Source organism: Sphaerodactylus townsendi, linkage group LG13, assembly GCF_021028975.2.
Source record: "Sphaerodactylus townsendi isolate TG3544 linkage group LG13, MPM_Stown_v2.3, whole genome shotgun sequence".
In the NCBI taxonomy this organism is placed as follows: Eukaryota; Metazoa; Chordata; class Lepidosauria; order Squamata; family Sphaerodactylidae; genus Sphaerodactylus; species Sphaerodactylus townsendi.
Window position 1 is genome coordinate 14,590,333 of NC_059437.1, and position 16,978 is coordinate 14,607,310.

General features: G+C 44.7%; 1 protein-coding gene across 1 annotated transcript; it reads left to right on the top strand.

Moving 5' to 3' along the window:
• The first annotated feature begins 953 nt into the window (after positions 1–953).
• GLA (galactosidase alpha) lies at positions 954–16,524 on the top strand. The gene is made up of 7 exons (XM_048514389.1): positions 954–1,184; positions 4,295–4,469; positions 5,659–5,836; positions 9,412–9,503; positions 12,263–12,424; positions 13,559–13,756; positions 14,595–16,524. The coding sequence occupies exons 1-7, from the start codon at positions 988–990 to the stop codon at positions 14,856–14,858; spliced, it is 1,266 nt and encodes a 421-aa protein (XP_048370346.1). The 5' UTR covers positions 954–987; the 3' UTR covers positions 14,859–16,524.
• The last annotated feature ends 454 nt before the right edge of the window (positions 16,525–16,978 follow it).

The window sequence follows — 16,978 nt, forward strand, 5'->3', positions numbered from 1 at the left end:
CGATATCAGGGAGTCTGCTTGAAATCTTATAATGCAGTGATGCTGGGAATCGAGGTTCAGTACCCCTGAGCTATGGTTCTCTCCTCTACCTACGACAATTTATGAGTGCACACTACTTTTCAGTGGAAGAACGCCATTTTGCCGCCCTCGTTAAATCATGATAAATTTACTATTCAGAGGAATGAAGAGCTATTGATATGGTTGCCAACCGCCAGGTAGCAGCTGGAGATCTGCTATTACAACTGATTTCCAGGTGTCAGAGATCTGTTTCCTTGGGGGAGAAAAGGCTACTTTGGAAGGTGAACTATCTAGCATTGTACTCCATTGAGGTCACTCCCCCTAACCCTGCCCTCCTCAGGCTTCATCCCAGAAATCTCCAGGAATTTCCCAACCTGGAGGTGGCAACCCGAGATAGGGGAAAGTGTTTTTACCACCGGAATAAAAGCTAGCTTGCAAAAACTCAAGAGGAAAATATGGGCTCAAGAGAAAGGATTGCAAAATTGGTTGGTTGGCTGCCTCCTGTTAATCCATTTCGGGCAGTTCTTTGGGCTGCAGCAAAGAAAGAGTAAACAGCCCGGTCAACTTGGTGATACTTTTCGACCGGTCCGGCCACTGTGACGTTTTTCCCGCGTGACAAAACCACCTCTTCCTGGTATTGTCGAAGGCTTTCACGGCCGGATTCAACTGGTTGTGGGTTTTCCAGACTGTGGCCGTGCTCTGGTAGATCTTGCTTCTAATGTTGGGAACAAGATCTACCAGACCACGGCCACACAGCCCGGAAAACCCACCATCACCATTCCTCTTTCCCCTTTGCAACTGCAAGTTTAGTTCCGTGTAGGAGGGATCTGTGCCCGCCTCCTGGCTGCCGGCGAGCTTTGTGATTGGCTGATCTGGTCAAAGGCTGGGCTGCAGTTGGCTGCGGAAGTTGTTTCGTTCCTTTTGCTACCCGCAATTGTGGGGCGCGGCTGCAGGAAAGCGGAGCGGAGGATGGCTGTCGGGGGCAGCCGGCGAGGGGACCGGAGCCGAGCGGGGCTTCTCGTGCTGATCGTGGCGGTGCTGCAGGCGGCGTGTCCGGCTGAGGCGCTGGAAAACGGGCTGGCGCGGACGCCGCCCATGGGGTGGCTGCACTGGGAGCGCTTTCTGTGCCAGATCGACTGCTCTCACGACCCCCGCCAGTGCATCAGGTAGGTAGGTAGGTAGGCCGGGGGCGGGGGGGGGGGGCTTCGTTTTGCACGCTCCGCACGCCTGCATTCCTAAAGTGGAGGTGGCAGGTCTGCGGCAGGGTACGACCTCTAGTGTGGTTATCGTGTCAGACTAAGATCTTGGATATCTGTGCTGAAAATCATAGCCATTTAATTCACAGGGTAACCTTGCCTAGTCATACACTGTTCTTTTAATTGCTCTTATAGGGTTGTGTCTTATACTGAACCACTTGGAGAAAGGGTGGGATAAAAATACACTCGATAAAGGGTCACAGGTGAGGGAAAAAACCCTATCTGGAGAGTTGCACCCAGTCAAATTGAGACAGTGCAAGGCTGGTCTTGACTAACAGGAGGACTGCCCTACCAAGCAAGTATGAGATATAGTTTAAAATTAACTTGTAACTGTCATTTGTAAGACCGAGGTGAGACCAGTTTTTCTCCTTGTCTCTTACTAAGGGACTTAAGTTCATAAAGGTGGGGAAATGTTTCTCTTGTGAATGGTATGGTATTCACTTGTGAAAGTGAATGGTAACTTTCCCTATTTTATCAAATTATTTGCTTTATACTCTGCCTTGCTTTGCACTGGGAACTCAAAGTCTCCTCCATTTTGTCCTCACAACAGCCCAGTGAGGCTGGATACGATGTGAGTGTGTGACTGGGCCAAGATCGCCAAGCAAGTTTCCATGGCAGGCCGGGGATTCGAACCTGGATCTCCAAGACTGTAGTCCATCATTGTAACCGCTATACCAGACTGTAGTCCATCATTGTAACCGCTATACCAGACTGCACATCTACTCAGCATGTTTTGTATGTAAACATGTTACAAACTGTACCTCTTGTATTTCACAGTACTTTGGCTATGGGACATACTATTTTTTTTTACCTCTGTAGTCACATATACAAGAGACAGTGTAGTGTAGGGGTTAAGGTGCTGGATTGGGATCTCAGAGACCCAGGTTCTAATCCCCAGCCTGCCATTAAAACTTGCTGGGTGACCTTGGGCCTGTCACACACACACTCAGCCTCAACCTGGCAGGTATTCGGAAGGGAGGCTGCTACAAGACTTTTTAAAAAAAGATTTCTGAGGGTGGCCATATTGGTGAGAAGCTGAGTCACTGGTCACAAATAACCGCGTAGTTATTTTTTCCCCCTTCTGCATTCTTTTGCATTGTCTCCAGTTCTTCTTTCCAAGGAACGTGAATCCTTTTGCATGATTATTCAGTGACAGGGAGAAAATCATCATCCAGTGTAGGTTTTCTTATTCCCACTGTTATGCTGAAATCCGGCCTTTTGTGCTGCAGTTACGGGCTATGGTGTGTCCATTTAAAAGAATGGCAGGAATTGTCCTGCTGGAGGTGTGACATACAGAACTGTTCACTACTGTCTCATGCTTACAGTTGGTTTGGGCAGAATTAAAGACGTGAATCTTTTCATGGCTTGAAGGAGCAGCATTAGGAAAGTTTCGCCTGTTGAATATGCCCATTTTGTAGGTTTGAAGGCCTTTTCACTTTTAAAGGCTACTGATATCCCTGATATCTTTTGACTTATATTCTGAGTCTCCAAAACAGGAGACTGCGTATTGAAATTTGCCAGTCCGTGATGGCAATCTCTGATTTGTTGGTGTCAGTTACTGTGAACATTTGTAGGGTGCTGTGGACATCTTTGACACTTGCTGGATTCAGGCATACGGGACTATCCTTGTGTGCTGATGCGGAAGATGTTATCTGTGGAAATAGGTTCTGAGCTCAACATGTCAGAAACAAAGTTTAGGAGCAAGCATCAAAGTTTGGGGTAACAAAATCTCTTTACCGAAAGGAGGAAAAACACACCTCCGTACCTAAGCACTTGAATGAAATTCCTGGGAATCTGGGCAATGGAGGATCAGGAATCTCTGCCATTCTGTGTTTAGTGGCGTATCTGATCTGAAATCACCTCATGTAGGAATTGTGTAACCTGCGTAGTCTGTGTGAGTCAGACAATAATTGACCTTACAGTTTCCATTTTGTTTCGGGGTGGGACTTAGCTGCAAAGAACAGTCTGCCTTGTGGAGCCTGACTTGATTGGGGTATGCAAGTTTTCCCCTTACTGGTCTATGATCCCAAACGGGGGGGGGGGATCCCCCACTGGTTGTGGTGCAGACTTATGCCAATGGGGGGGGGTGTGCCTAGCCAGGCCACATAAGGGGTTCCCCTGCCAGCAGTGAGGCCACACCACCCTATGGTGTTTCCTGGGGGCAGGAAGATTTCACGTTTTTCTTCCTACCAGTGCTGCCAGGGAATCCACCCCCATCTGGATTGGGCTGTGTGTCACCTCCAGTGAAACAGTTATTCCTCAGTCTAGTGGATTTGTATGCTTCAAGCAATCAGCTAAACTTTCCGTATCCCAGGATGGAACTTAATGACCTATATAATGCCATCAGGAATGCAGAGAAGAGAGAGCTGAATACACCTAAGCTTATCTTCAACTTGGGAGGAAGATTAACAGGGATATGGCTAAGTTTGAAGTGGATTTTTGAAGGGATTCAAAAGCTTGTCACTGTGGAGTCTGGAATTTATTTGCTTCATTTATATCCTGCCTTCCCCCCCCCTCCCCCATGGAGCCCTAAAGCAACCTGCGTTGTTCTCCTGTCTTCCATTTAATTCTCACAACAACCCTCTGAGGTTGGTTAGGCTGTGTGTGTGTGACTGACCCAACGTCACCCGCCAGAGGGGATTTGAGCCTAGTCTCTCCCAGATTCTAGTCTGATACTCCAGCCACGATATCACACTGGCTATCATGAATATTTTGTTGGTGTTGGGAGGACAGGACTCTGGGTATGACTTGTAGTACTCATCAGCTTGTGTTACAGTAGTGATCACCGTAAACTAGTACTGAAATCTAGTACTGATGAAATGTAGTTATTTGTACAAGATTTCCCTTGGTAAGAAAAAGGTCCAAGTCATCTCCTTAGAAATCACCCCCTAAAAAAAATTTATAGCCATATTTAGAACCCACACAGTGCTTCAATGCCAGAGTAGAAATCTCCATGTTTTCCTACTCCTCTTTCCAGTTACCTAGAGTTTCTTGTGACCTTTCTCTTCTTCCATCCTCAGTGAAAAATTGTTCATGCAGATGGCTGATCTGATGGTGTCCGAAGGCTGGAGAGATGTGGGGTACCAGTACCTATGCATCGACGATTGCTGGATGGCTCCCAGCCGTGACGAGCAGGGCCGGCTGCAGCCGGACCCAAAACGTTTCCCCAGCGGGATCGCCAAATTAGCAGACTATGTGAGTGAACTCGTGCTAATTTGTCTCCTCCGGTTCTTCTAGTTCCAGGCAATTAAGGAGTGCAGAAGGAGCTGGTCTTGACATCTTATTCCCTTTTGGGGAAGGTGGGAGAGCTGTCCTGGCTTGTCCTGGCTTCTTAATCTTCTGTCTAAATGCTGGCCAGTAGCCTTGTAGGACTGAAAGTGATCAAGGAAACCAACTTCTTTCTGAAGGTGCAGCCGTTTATAAGATTGACTGAGAATTGCTGCTTCGGATCGTTAGAGAACTTGGAAACAGATCATGAAAGAAATTGTACTTCTTTGTTATTAATTAATTAATTAATTAATTAATTAATTAATTAATTATCAATTTTGTATACCGCCCCTCCCCCGAAGGGCTCTGGGCGGTGAACAACATAATAATAACAACAATAACATTAAAATCCCAATTAAAACAGCGAATTGATTAAAAATACTACAGCAGCATCCGACAAAAACTTCATAAAACATAATAAACCCACCCTGGAAAACAGACCCAGAAAGCTAAGGGCCTCATAAAGCGGGGGGAGGGGGGGGGCGCACATCAGCGGTCGGCCCTTCCAAAGTCGCAAGCTGGAATGGAACAGTTCGAAGTACAGGCTCCCTGCGGAACTTCCAAGATCCCGCTAAGAGGTCTCCCGGATAGCTGGTGGTAAAGTGTTCCACCAGGCAGGGGCCAGGGCTGTAAAGGCCCTGGCCCGGGTAGAGGCCAACCGCATCATCGAGGGGCTAGGGACAACCAGCAAGTTGGCCTCTGCCGAACGCAGAGGCCGCAAAGGGACATATGGGGTAAGACGGTTCCGAAGGTACAAAGGTCCCAGGCCGCGTAAGGCCTTAAAGGTTATCTGTCCCCTGAGTAGAAAGAAGATAGTAATTCTTGGTTTTCTGTCCTCTAGTATCTAGTATTCAGAGTTATACTACTACTGAATACAGGTATTGCATTTTTTTAACGATAGCTGATAAACATAGTAGGTCAACCCCTGTTTGATTTCAGGTTCTCCTAGGAGTCCTTAGCTCACCCCCTACCATTTTAAATTCCAGAATCAATCCTTTCTCAGTCCTTTCCCCACTCAACCAAACCAGCTGCATGCCTCTGATCTCCACTGACAAAGAACCCCAGTCTGTTCATTCTTTTGATCCTGCTGTGTTTACCTGTTACTATCTGTGATCAGGTCCACTCCAAAGGGCTGAAGCTGGGCATTTATGCAGATGTTGGGAACAAAACCTGTGCTGGCTTTCCTGGCAGTTATGGTTACTATGAGCTGGACGCCCAAACCTTCGCCAGCTGGGGGGTGGACCTGCTCAAGTTCGACGGCTGTAATTGTAACACGCTGGAGCTACTGGCAGAAGGTATGTGTCAGACTAGGGCTGTGAGGTCACAAGGCGGCTTGTGCAGGGGTCGTAACTGGAAGGTCTCTTTCTGTCCTGGAGGCCTTTCACCTGGCTGATTTGTCTAGAAATAGGAGGTTAAGGTTTATGTCAGCCCCCAGTCTCTAGAAAATGCATCGCAGGGAAAACAGGGAACAGGCCTTGCCCGAAACCCCCTCTTCCCAACAAGGCACTTGTTTGGTCTATAATTTCAAGGGGGTAGAGTTAGGCTAATTTGACCAGCTAGCCAGTGGCACCTTAAAGACTAATGTGGGGCCAGATCCGCGTCTCTGGTCCTACACAGCAAGATTAGTTTTAAGAAAAACTAAGTTAGAAATAAAAGCAAGACATCTGATATTAGAAAAACAAACAGACAGTTTTACTTAGCAGAATATAGCAAGTTACAGAATGTGAACACTCCCCAGTGCCCTCGAGTGATAGACCCAGAATTCAGAACGTTACAGAATACAGATAAGTTACAGAAGGTGACCTCTCCCGAAGGAGGCACGCCCCAATACAATGTTTAGAATGTTACAGGAGATGACCTCTCCCGAAGGAGCGGCCTTGGTGCTCTCAAGCGAGAGGCACGGCCAGTAGAGGAAGACCTTAGTTTTTGTAGATGCAAAGACGTCACATAATCCTTCCCCTTACGTTCCACGTATTATGATTCATATACCTTAAAAATCTAATTGGTCAGAACTGGTCACATGAAGACAGCCTATATTTCTACGTATATTCTGTTACTCAAACACTACATGCTGTTAGTTTATGGCCTCTATGCATATACAAAGGACTGCCATAAAAACTAGCTCACTGTCTTCAAGAAAAACCCGTTCGCTTAGTTTGGCTCTCAGAGAGAGATGCCCTAGGCAATGCAGGCTTAAGCTATGCAGCATTCTGACATTCTTTTAGATCATAAAACCTCTCTGTTCAATTCCCCAGCATGAAATGTTAAAACATGATTCTAACAATTATACAATGATTCTAAGACAATAGAATTATAGAAAATACAAATACATGTAAATATGAATCACTCATTATCCTTTCTCTGTGCTCATTTAACTATATAGAAAAACCACTTTGTAATTTAACTAATCACATTGGTTTAGCTAGTTCTAACCCAAAAACCTAACCAAGAAAACAAGGTCATATAAAATGCATCTTGTCTGCTGTCACGTAGGCCCTCAGTGCCAAGATACCAAAGATGTTATCTTGCTGGCCTGCATATTCACTGATAAACCTGGTAACATGGCTTTTTGACCTTTTGCAAACATGCAGGTTTCTGCTGGTCACTTACACAGAAGCTCCATTTTGATTCATTGCAATCTCTGGTTCATTTGAATCAATCTTCCTTGATTAAACAATTTTATACACATTCTGATCCGTTCCCACACTAACAAAAATATATTCCCGCTTTTGAGAGTCTGAGATCACTTCACCAGATGTGTGATGTATATGTTGCAGCAGATATATTTTAAGTTACAAGCAACAGAGAGGGGGGGACTGGGGAAATGTTACACAGAGAAGCCAGTTTGAAACCATAACCACAATTCATTCCGAATTGAGGGAGACTGCTCCTGACGCCTTATAGATGAGTCGACAATACTTAATTTAAATCCATATCTCATCAAGGAAGGTGCATAAGGAATGAAGATTAAGCAGAAATCATTAACATCTGTAAAGGGTGGATCAGGTGGAGCTGTCTCCTTTTATAATGAGTGAGAAAATCCCTTATGGGTTGTTTCATCTCTTCGTGAATCCTAATGCATCACTTCTGCTTGATTCTCCCTTTTCATATTTTTGATAGGAAAACAGGAACGTGTAGCTCTCCTGGTCCATAAAACATTCCCTTCTGCTTTCTGAACACTGTATTTGTCATCAACAAATCTGGGCTGACACTACCCTGTTTGTCTGGTATAGAGTGCAGAAGGCTATTGTTAAGACATGGTGGTATACGTTGCATTCGATGATGAGCACAGTATGGTACAGCTCAGTGGTGAGATCCAAAAATTTTAGTAACAGGTTCCCATGGTGGTGGGATTCAAACAATGGCGTAGCGCCAGTGGGACTGGGTGGTGCACAACGGGGGCGTGGCCGGGCATTCCGGGGGCAGGGCATTAATAATGTCTCTGTTATTGTAAAAAACTCTTACTGTAAAAAAAAAGTTCCTAATTTCCAGCTGGTATCTTTCTGTCCATAATTTAAACTCATTATAGCAAGTCCTATCGTCTACTGCCAACAGAAACAACTACTTCTCCTCTAATTGACTACCTGTCAAATACTTAATACTTTCAAATACTTAATTTTGTTTCTAGAAATCAAAAGAAGGATACTTTCCTTAAACAAGGAACTTTACCATATTTCTAAAACATGTTTTAAAACAGCCCAACAGGGAGAATTATCCCGTTTTCTACCTTCACTAACCAGCCACAAAGGAAACAACAGGACTTTATGATTTTTGGACCTAATGGAATTTCTAACGAAAAAGCAGACCCAATTAGTAGCCCCCCCTCGGCACACACAAATCATTAGTAACCCACTCTTGGGAACTGGTGAGAACCTTCTGGATCCCACCTCTGGTACAGCTGATGTTATTAGGTCCACATAGTATTACCTGAACATAAACGAGGTTGGATCCTATGATTTCATTCTGCTGAGTTGGATATGACGACACTGTTCTGCTAAGACTTCCTTCCATAGAGTCAGACTGCCTCCAGTAAAGCCTTACGCTGCTGGAAGGAAAGAAGTATCTAGCGCATGGGGACAAAGTTAGCAACTTTCTTTGCTGCAGGATCTGACCCCGGGGTTGTATCTCTGCTGTGTGGCCCTTTGTAGCCTGTAAGAACTGCTTTAGGGTTGTCTGTGAGGAAAGACCTGTGCATCAGCCAGCAGAAAAGGGCTCTTCGGCCCCCTATCATAATGCAATCAGCCACAGAGACACATTTCTTCACCCTGTCCTGTCTTCCCTTATCACTTCAGTTTGCCTGCATTTAGGATTCCCATAGGGGAAGATGTGGCTGTGGCACATTAGGAAATGAGGACTCTGCCACCATTTCTGTTGTGGTTGATACTAAAGATGATGGGGGTCAGAAGTTCTTTTTGCACAAGTGAAGGTGTGAACAGTGAACTGGGGGTTAGAGGTGACATTGCCAGGTCACCTCATTCAATTAAAAATATGACCTCCATTCAGAAGCTAATGTGACTATATGGAAACTTTTCTCTATACATCATAGTGAGTAGAAAACAAATTTAAGATGATTTTTCGGGTTGGTTTATGCAGATTCTAATGTGGCGCCGCTGAAAACCTATAGGTTAAATTTAAAGAAAAGTATGGCCCTCTGTTTTTTAAAGAAAGAATTTCGGAGGATGCAAGGAGGGTACCCTAAATTCCTTACAATATTTGCTCCAAAAGGCCACATTTTGAGCCGGAGTTAATGCAAAATATAAACATGTCCTCATTTCCTATGGCACAGAAAGATCTGGATGTTCTCTTGCAGCATTTTGATGTTTAATTCCACACATTCTAAGAAAGCTGAATTTTTGCCATTTGCTGCCAGGTTACAAGACCATGTCCCGGGCGTTGAATAAAACTGGCAGAAGCATTGTATATTCCTGTGAGTGGCCGCTGTATCAAAGGATTTTGCAAAAGGTAAGGAGGGCTACCTGGTGACTTCAGTGCTTTCCCTCCCCACTCTGGGAAGTGCCTTGCTGAGGAAGGACCTTGACTGAATTTAGCTTTCTGGGGCTAAAACCCATTGATCAGAACATTGGGCCCTGCCTTAAGACTGTGTGATAGGACCAGCACCTCCCATGTCTGGAATGGATTAATTTGGGAGGGGTTGGTAGTATGGAGGTTAACAAGGGGGAATCAATGGATCAGGATAGTGTTGTTTATGTTATATAGTTACTTCCTTTATTTTCCTAAAGGAACACAAAGTAGCTTATATTCTGCTCTCTTCTATTTTATCCTCAAACGACCCTGTGAGGCAGGTTAAAGCGGGGTGTCGCGGGCCCAAGGTCACCCAGCAAGCTTTTACAACAGAGTGGGATTCAAGGCAGGGTCTCCCAGATCCTACTCTAACATTACTAACATAACATAACATCTAACATAACATCTACTCTAACACTCTCTTTTTGAACTGTTACCATCCGGCAGACGATACAGGTCTATCAAAACTAGGACAAAGAGGCTTAGAGACAGCTTCTACTCTAGAGCTGTGGCTATGCTAAACTCCGCGGCTTCGTGTTGACGTGTTTGGGGCTGTGTAGGGATGGGTGGAGGAAGGGGAAAGTGAGGATGGGGTATGAGTCTGAAATTGTGTGCATCAAGGAATGCTGCTGTAAATTTCGTTGTGCGTGCACAATGACAATAAAATGCTTATGCTTATGCTTAATTGCTACAGTACACCACCCTGGCTCATTGTAAACAGAGAATAAGGTAAAGTCAAAGGCAAGACTTCAGGTATCTTTGGGACAAAGTACTGGAATACCTGTTTTTGTAATCTATCCCTCTGAGGCTCCAGTATAAAGTCCAGCTTTTCTGCCAGATTTCCCTTCTCCTCTTATTTGTGATACTGTAATGGTTAAGAGTACAAGCTGTGAGCGAGCAAGTCGCTGCTTCTATTCTTACCTTACCACATTACTGTATCCTGGGATTTTAGATAAATTGTTGTCTCAGTTTCAGCCTTCTGTGTGATAAGGTGATGCACATAGGGGCAAAGTGATGCACATAGGGGCAAAAAATCCAAACTTCACATACACGCTACAGGGGTCAGTGCTATCAGTCACAGACCAGGAAAGGGATTTGGGCGTCTTAGTTGATAGTTCCATGGGAATGTCAACTCAATGCATGACAGCTGTGAAAAAGGCAAACTCTATGCTGGGGATAATTAGGAAAGGAGTTGATAATAAAACTGCAAGGATTGTCATGCCCTTATATAAAGCAGTGGTGCGACCGCACTTGGAGTACTGTGTTCAGTTCTGGTCGCCACATCTCAAAAAGGATATCGAAGAGATAGAAAAAGTGCAGAGAAGGGCAACGAGGATGATTGAAGGATTGGATCACCTTCCTTATGAGGAGAGGCTGCAGCGTTTGGGACTCTTTAGTTTGGAGAGGAGACGTCTGAGGGGGGATATGATTGAAGTCTATAAAATTATGCATAGGGTAGAAAATGTTGACAGAGAGAAATTTTTCTCTCTTTCTCACAATACTAGAACCAGGGGGCATTCATTGAAAATGCTGGGGGGAAGAATTAGGACTAATAAAAGGAAACACTTCTTCACGCAACGTGTGATTGGTGTTTGGAATATGCTGCCACAGGAGGTGGTGATGGCCACTCACCTGGATAGCTTTAAAAAGGGCTTGGACAGATTTATGGAGGAGAAGTCAATCTATGGCTACCAATCTTGATCCTCCTTGATCTGAGATTGCAAATGCCTTAGCAGACCAGGTGCTCAGGAGCAGCAGCAGCAGCAGAAGGCCATTGCTTTCACATCCTGCACGTGAGCTCCCAAAGGCACCTGGTGGGCCACTGCGAGTAGCAGAATGCTGGACTAGATGGATTCTGGTCTGATCCAGCAGGCTAGTTCTTATGTTCTTAAGGTGGAGCCTGACATCCTAAATACTGAGGTTAGCATTACTGAACCAGCTCAAAAGCCAGAATGTTGGCTAGGAAGATTCCACTCGGAATTTCCGCTCGGACATAAAAGTTGCTGGTGACCCTGCAGAAGTCACTGTCTCTCAGGCTAACATACCTCATGAGGCTGTTGCAAGGATGAAGTCCATAATACCCTATACTCCTTGGAGGAAGGGTTGTGAAGAGTTGGGTGGGTAGAAGCCTTGGTGAGTCATGCAGGATTTCTGAATATGTCTGGTGAAACACTCAGGAAATCATTTTGATAAGTCAGCCCCTATAATAGTCTTAGTTCTGGGAGTTCTTAGTCACATAAAATATATATAATGAGCCAGAGACAGTATCTAGTTTACAGAAGGGAAAAGAACCAGTCTGGTTCTAGTGCGAACGATAAAAATCTATTTTAATAAAAATAATTCAAACATTTATATACCGGAACCACAACTCTTAATCAACAACAAAAACATACATATTATAAACAACAACAACAACACAACAATGAACAATATATACACAGAGGATCCTAAATAAAATAATATCAAATAATATAAAGTTTCTGTGACGCAGTAAGAGATCCACTAATGGTGTAGAAGGATACCAATGCCTTTCAAATATTCAGCTTCCGTTGATAGGTTTCATGCATTCATAGATGAACAGAATGTTGATAAAAATTCTTGTCTGGTGGTCAGTGGTTCTTAGTCACATCCCACAATCCAGCCAGCATATTCCATTCAAACTGAATCCTCTTTTCCTTCCACCTCCTCCCCTTTGGCAGCCCAACTACACCGAGATAAAACAGTACTGTAATTACTGGAGGAATTTTGCTGACATCTATGATGCCTGGAACAGCGTCAAGAATGTTCTCGACTGGACCTCTCATAATCAGGAAGACATCACTGACGTTGCTGGGCCGGGGGGCTGGAACGACCCAGACATGGTGAGAAGAATCTGTTCTCTGCTCTTTATTCTAGAGTCTGTTCCTGTGCAAAAGAATGATGATAAAAGAGCTGCCCATTTAGCAGGGACGGAGCAAGGGGGAACTGTGCCCCCGCCATGCCCCCAGAACATCCTCACCACACCCCCGCAGGGACACACACCTGATGCGTTGTGCACCCCCCTTTCCCCTTGGCACTACGCCACGGCCATTTAGAAAGGATATTTACAGTATCTTGTCACCTAGTGTTATAGGAATGTGTATTATTAATAAATGGTTTCAATTATTGCTTAAATGTGATTTTAATTTGGATTATATGCATTATATGGTGATGTAAGCTACAGATGAATCTGGGAAACGAGAGGGCGGAGTATAAATAAAATTCTATCTACAAACCTTCTTACTAATAAATAGGTAATAAAAAGGAGTGAAACAAGATGGGCTGCAACGTTGCCTTCCAGGGGTGTGCAGTTGGCCCTGCCAGCAAGGACTGATGGAAATTGTAGTCCATAAACATCTGAAGCGCCAGAGTTGAACACCTCTCATAGACATTCTGAAGCCCACTGAAATGACTTGGCTAGATGCATCTGCTCCTGACCTGGATGGCCCTAGCTAGCCTGAGCTCAGAAGCTAAGTAGAATTGGCCCTGGTTAGTACTTGGATGGGAGACTACCAAGGAAGTTCAGGGCTGCTGCACAGACAATGGCAAACCACCTCTGTTCATCTCTTGCCTTGGAAACCCTACAGGGTCAACTTGACGGCAGTTTCCACCACCCAAGTGTCTAGCTCTGTTGGATTGTAGCGACTAGTTTACACACCAAGGACCACTGGCAGCTTACTACGTCGCTACCTTTCTCATGTGCCTTGCACCTGGGAAACCCTACAGGGTCAACTTGATGGCAGTTTCCACCACCAAGTGTCTAGCTCTGTTGGATTGTAGCCATAATTGTAGCGACTAGTTTACACACCAAGGACCACTGGCAGCTTACTACGTCGCTACCTTTCTCATGTGCCTTGCACCGGCAGCTGTTGCTGTCAGGGGTTGAAGGATTTGTTCATGGGGTTTCCAGTGACTGATTTTGAGCTCAAGCTCAGTTTCTGTTTTGTAAATTGGACCCTGGTCTTTCTACCTCCTAGCTGGTGATAGGAAATTTTGGACTGAGTTGGGACCAGCAAATCACACAGATGGCACTCTGGGCCATGATGGCAGCTCCGCTCCTTATGTCCAACGACTTGCGCCACATTAGTTCGGCATCCAAGGCCCTGCTCCAAAACAAGGAAGTGATTGCCATCAACCAGGATTCACTGGGCAAGCAGGGATACCAAATTACCGAGGTAAGATTAATTATCTGGAGGGAGAGAATTGGATGTACCTTAGAAATTTTACCTGTCCAAAAAGGAGGGGGGATTGAGGCTCTCTCCTTGCATGTACATGGTCCCAACTTGATGTTCTTAGTCTTTGTACTTGAGCCAAAATAAAAATCATAATGCTTGTAGTTGATTAGATCCCAAGATGCTTGAAAAAAAGTGGTACTCTCTTAAGTTGTTTTAAAAACTGGTGTAGCCTGACCTTGTCAGATCTCAGAAGCTAAGCAGGGTCGGCCCTGGTTAGTACCTGGATGAAAGAACACTGAGGAATACCAGGGTTGTTATGCAGAGGAAAGCAATGGCAAACCACCTCTGTTTGTCTTGTGCCTTGAAAACCCTACTGGTTGCCATGTTGGCGGTAACCTGATGGCACTTTACACATAGTGCAGTGAACATGAGACATGAAGCTCCTGAGTTCTAATTTCATTTAAGGCTTGAATTTACTAGGTAGCTGTTTCAAGCAAGCCATTGCTCTTTTGGTTTTGGCATGCTCTCTCAGTTCTTATCTGCAGTTTTAGGATATTACAGTATTCTTACGATTGCTGGTATGTAAAACCGCCCAAAACTGGATAAATGCCTAGCTCTCATCTGCAGATTCTGCGAAGTATCTGCAAGACATAAGTAAGTTCTCAAGAGTTCAGATTTGGAACCTGTATTCTAATGTATCCACATCACGCGATCTGCCTTGTTTCCCATTGTTGGTAGACCAATTTTAAGAGAAGAATGTGGGTACTTGTGTTATATGAAGGTTGTGTGTAGTGATGTTATTGCTGCTGCTTATGGATCTGCCTTGTCTTCTTTGCAGGAGGACGGTTTTGAATTGTGGGAGAGGCCTCTTTCCGGTGGCGCTTATGCCATAGCCATAGTGAACCGTCAGGAGATCGGTGGGCCTCAAACTTACAAGTTTTCTCTCGCGTTCCTCGGAAGTGGGTTGGCCTGTAACCCTGCTTGTTCTGTTCAGCAGATCCTTCCCACCAGCAGAAATCTGGGGCTACAAAACTGGGTATCGTTCTTGAAAGTACTCGTGAACCCAACAGGTACAGTCTTGCTGAAGACTGTGGTGATCTGAGGAGAAGCTGGTTGTCAGTGGCATGTGCTCTCTGGGTATCTTCTCTTTGGAAGAACCGTTCCTAAACTTCCAGCAGAACTGCAAGTGACCTTCCTAGGACTGAAGCTTTCCCTAAGCCTTGCAATTGTTCAACCTCAAGATTGTAAAGGAATAGTATCTCTTTGTGACATAGTTTTCTTCCTGTGTTCCCCCTAAAAAAAAAAAATTCTGTAAAGAATGCAAGAGTGTGATACGTTGAGAGGCAAGGGACCCTACTCAAAATCTGTGGTACATGAACCTGAGAGGAAGAGCAGGTATTGGAGCTGAGCATTAACTGAAGGTGCTTATCCACTTGCAATGTGCCCTCCCGCTAGCTGTGGCTCGTCTAAACTATACCTTTTCTCACAAAAAGAAAGAACCTCAATGCTGAAGTAATCCGCAGTCACTCCCTGGACCTTTTTTGCTGTGGGATGCTTTGCTGCGATCCTACTGGCCCAGTTCTCCGCCCCAGATAATACCAAGGCGCGTGTGTGTGTGTGTGTGTGTGGAGGGGGGGGGGTTAGGAGACAACGAATGCCCCAGTCTCCACAAACACATCAAAGCATACAATCGTTCAACAATTTATGTAAATTTGGCAAGTGGGCATGAGATTTCATATTCTTGGTTCCTGCCAAGGTTTAAAAAGGTATAACCGTCATGTGCACCATCTGGATTCTTGTAAGCAGAGTATCTAAACCCAAACTATAAGGGTTTGACCCATAGCATCTTCATGGTAAAACCAGTCAACCACAGGGATTGTGGCACTTAGCTGTCTGGGCCTTAATAAGGAATTCTGCCTCAGCAAACACAGGATTCTTTTTTGCTGCCTCCACTAGGTTGTGAGTTAAAGGTGCATTTGCCCGGTGAACACCCAGATCCTCTATTTCTCTGTCTCATGAGACTTCTCTCCAAACTAAGAATCACTTGGGTATAGGGTTATTCACTTTCAGGTGGGTCTTTCCCTACCATCTGAACCAAATATACCAATTTCAGGGGGGAATTATTTGAATAATGAATGGCACAAATTACATAGTAAAATGAGCACTGACCATAATTCTCTCTATATATTTGTACTATGTTGAAACCCTTGACCCAAATAGGTCAGGCTAGCCAGATCTCATCAGATCTTGGCAGCTAAGCAGGGTCAGCTGTGGTTAGTATTTGGATGGGAGACCATCAAGGAATACCAGTGTGGCTATACAGGTAGAGAGGCAAGCCACCTATGAACGCCACTTGCCTTAATCTTGCGTATTCTCACTGTGTGCTCTGATCTCATCAGCACTGTTTTAGACAAATGACAGCAGTGTTCCACAAGCAATCTATAGGCCAAACTCCTTACCTGAAATGCTTTTCATGATGCATCTTGCTTCTGTAACTGCTGGCAATGGAAGTGAAAGAATGCGTTCCCCTGGCTAAGTAAGGTTTTTAAACTGTTGCAATTAAATTGCTGCTGTTGTGAAGGACTCAACTAAAGTGCCTGGACCTCTTACAAGAGCAGGAAACCAAAGTTTCATTCGTTTCCTAAAAATAAGATTGTGGTTCTTGATCATGTCATCTAAATGTATATGTAAATATACAGTTATTTTGTATATGATGAATACAGTTCTCAATGATGAAGATAAGTTAAAAGAAAATGCTGTTCAAACCATATGCAGTTGCTGTACTTTTCTGGGTTTTTCAACTGAACAGCGGGGAGGGGGGTGTCGCTATGGAAACGGTGACAAACTACCTCTGACCATCTGTTGCTTTGAATATCCTAGAGGGGTCTCCAGGAAGGATGGGGGTGGTATAAAAACTAAAGACTGCTGCTGTGGCTTCCTTTGGCAAGAGAAGGTGATGTGTGGAATTTACTGGATGAAGATATGCTGCTAGCTAAGGCCTAATCCATACGCTAACTTGAGTTGTTCTAGTGTATTCCTGGCTTGCCCCAATACAATTTCCAGTGCTACCCATTAACAAACAGTATACATCAACTTAACTGCTAATTCTCCAGACGAGTGACCGTAGTTCAGCAGTGTTGTATAAAAGGTCTCTGTTTCGATCCTTGCATCGCCACTTAAGCAAAGTGGATTGGTAGCTTTGTATATTCAGACATACCAGGG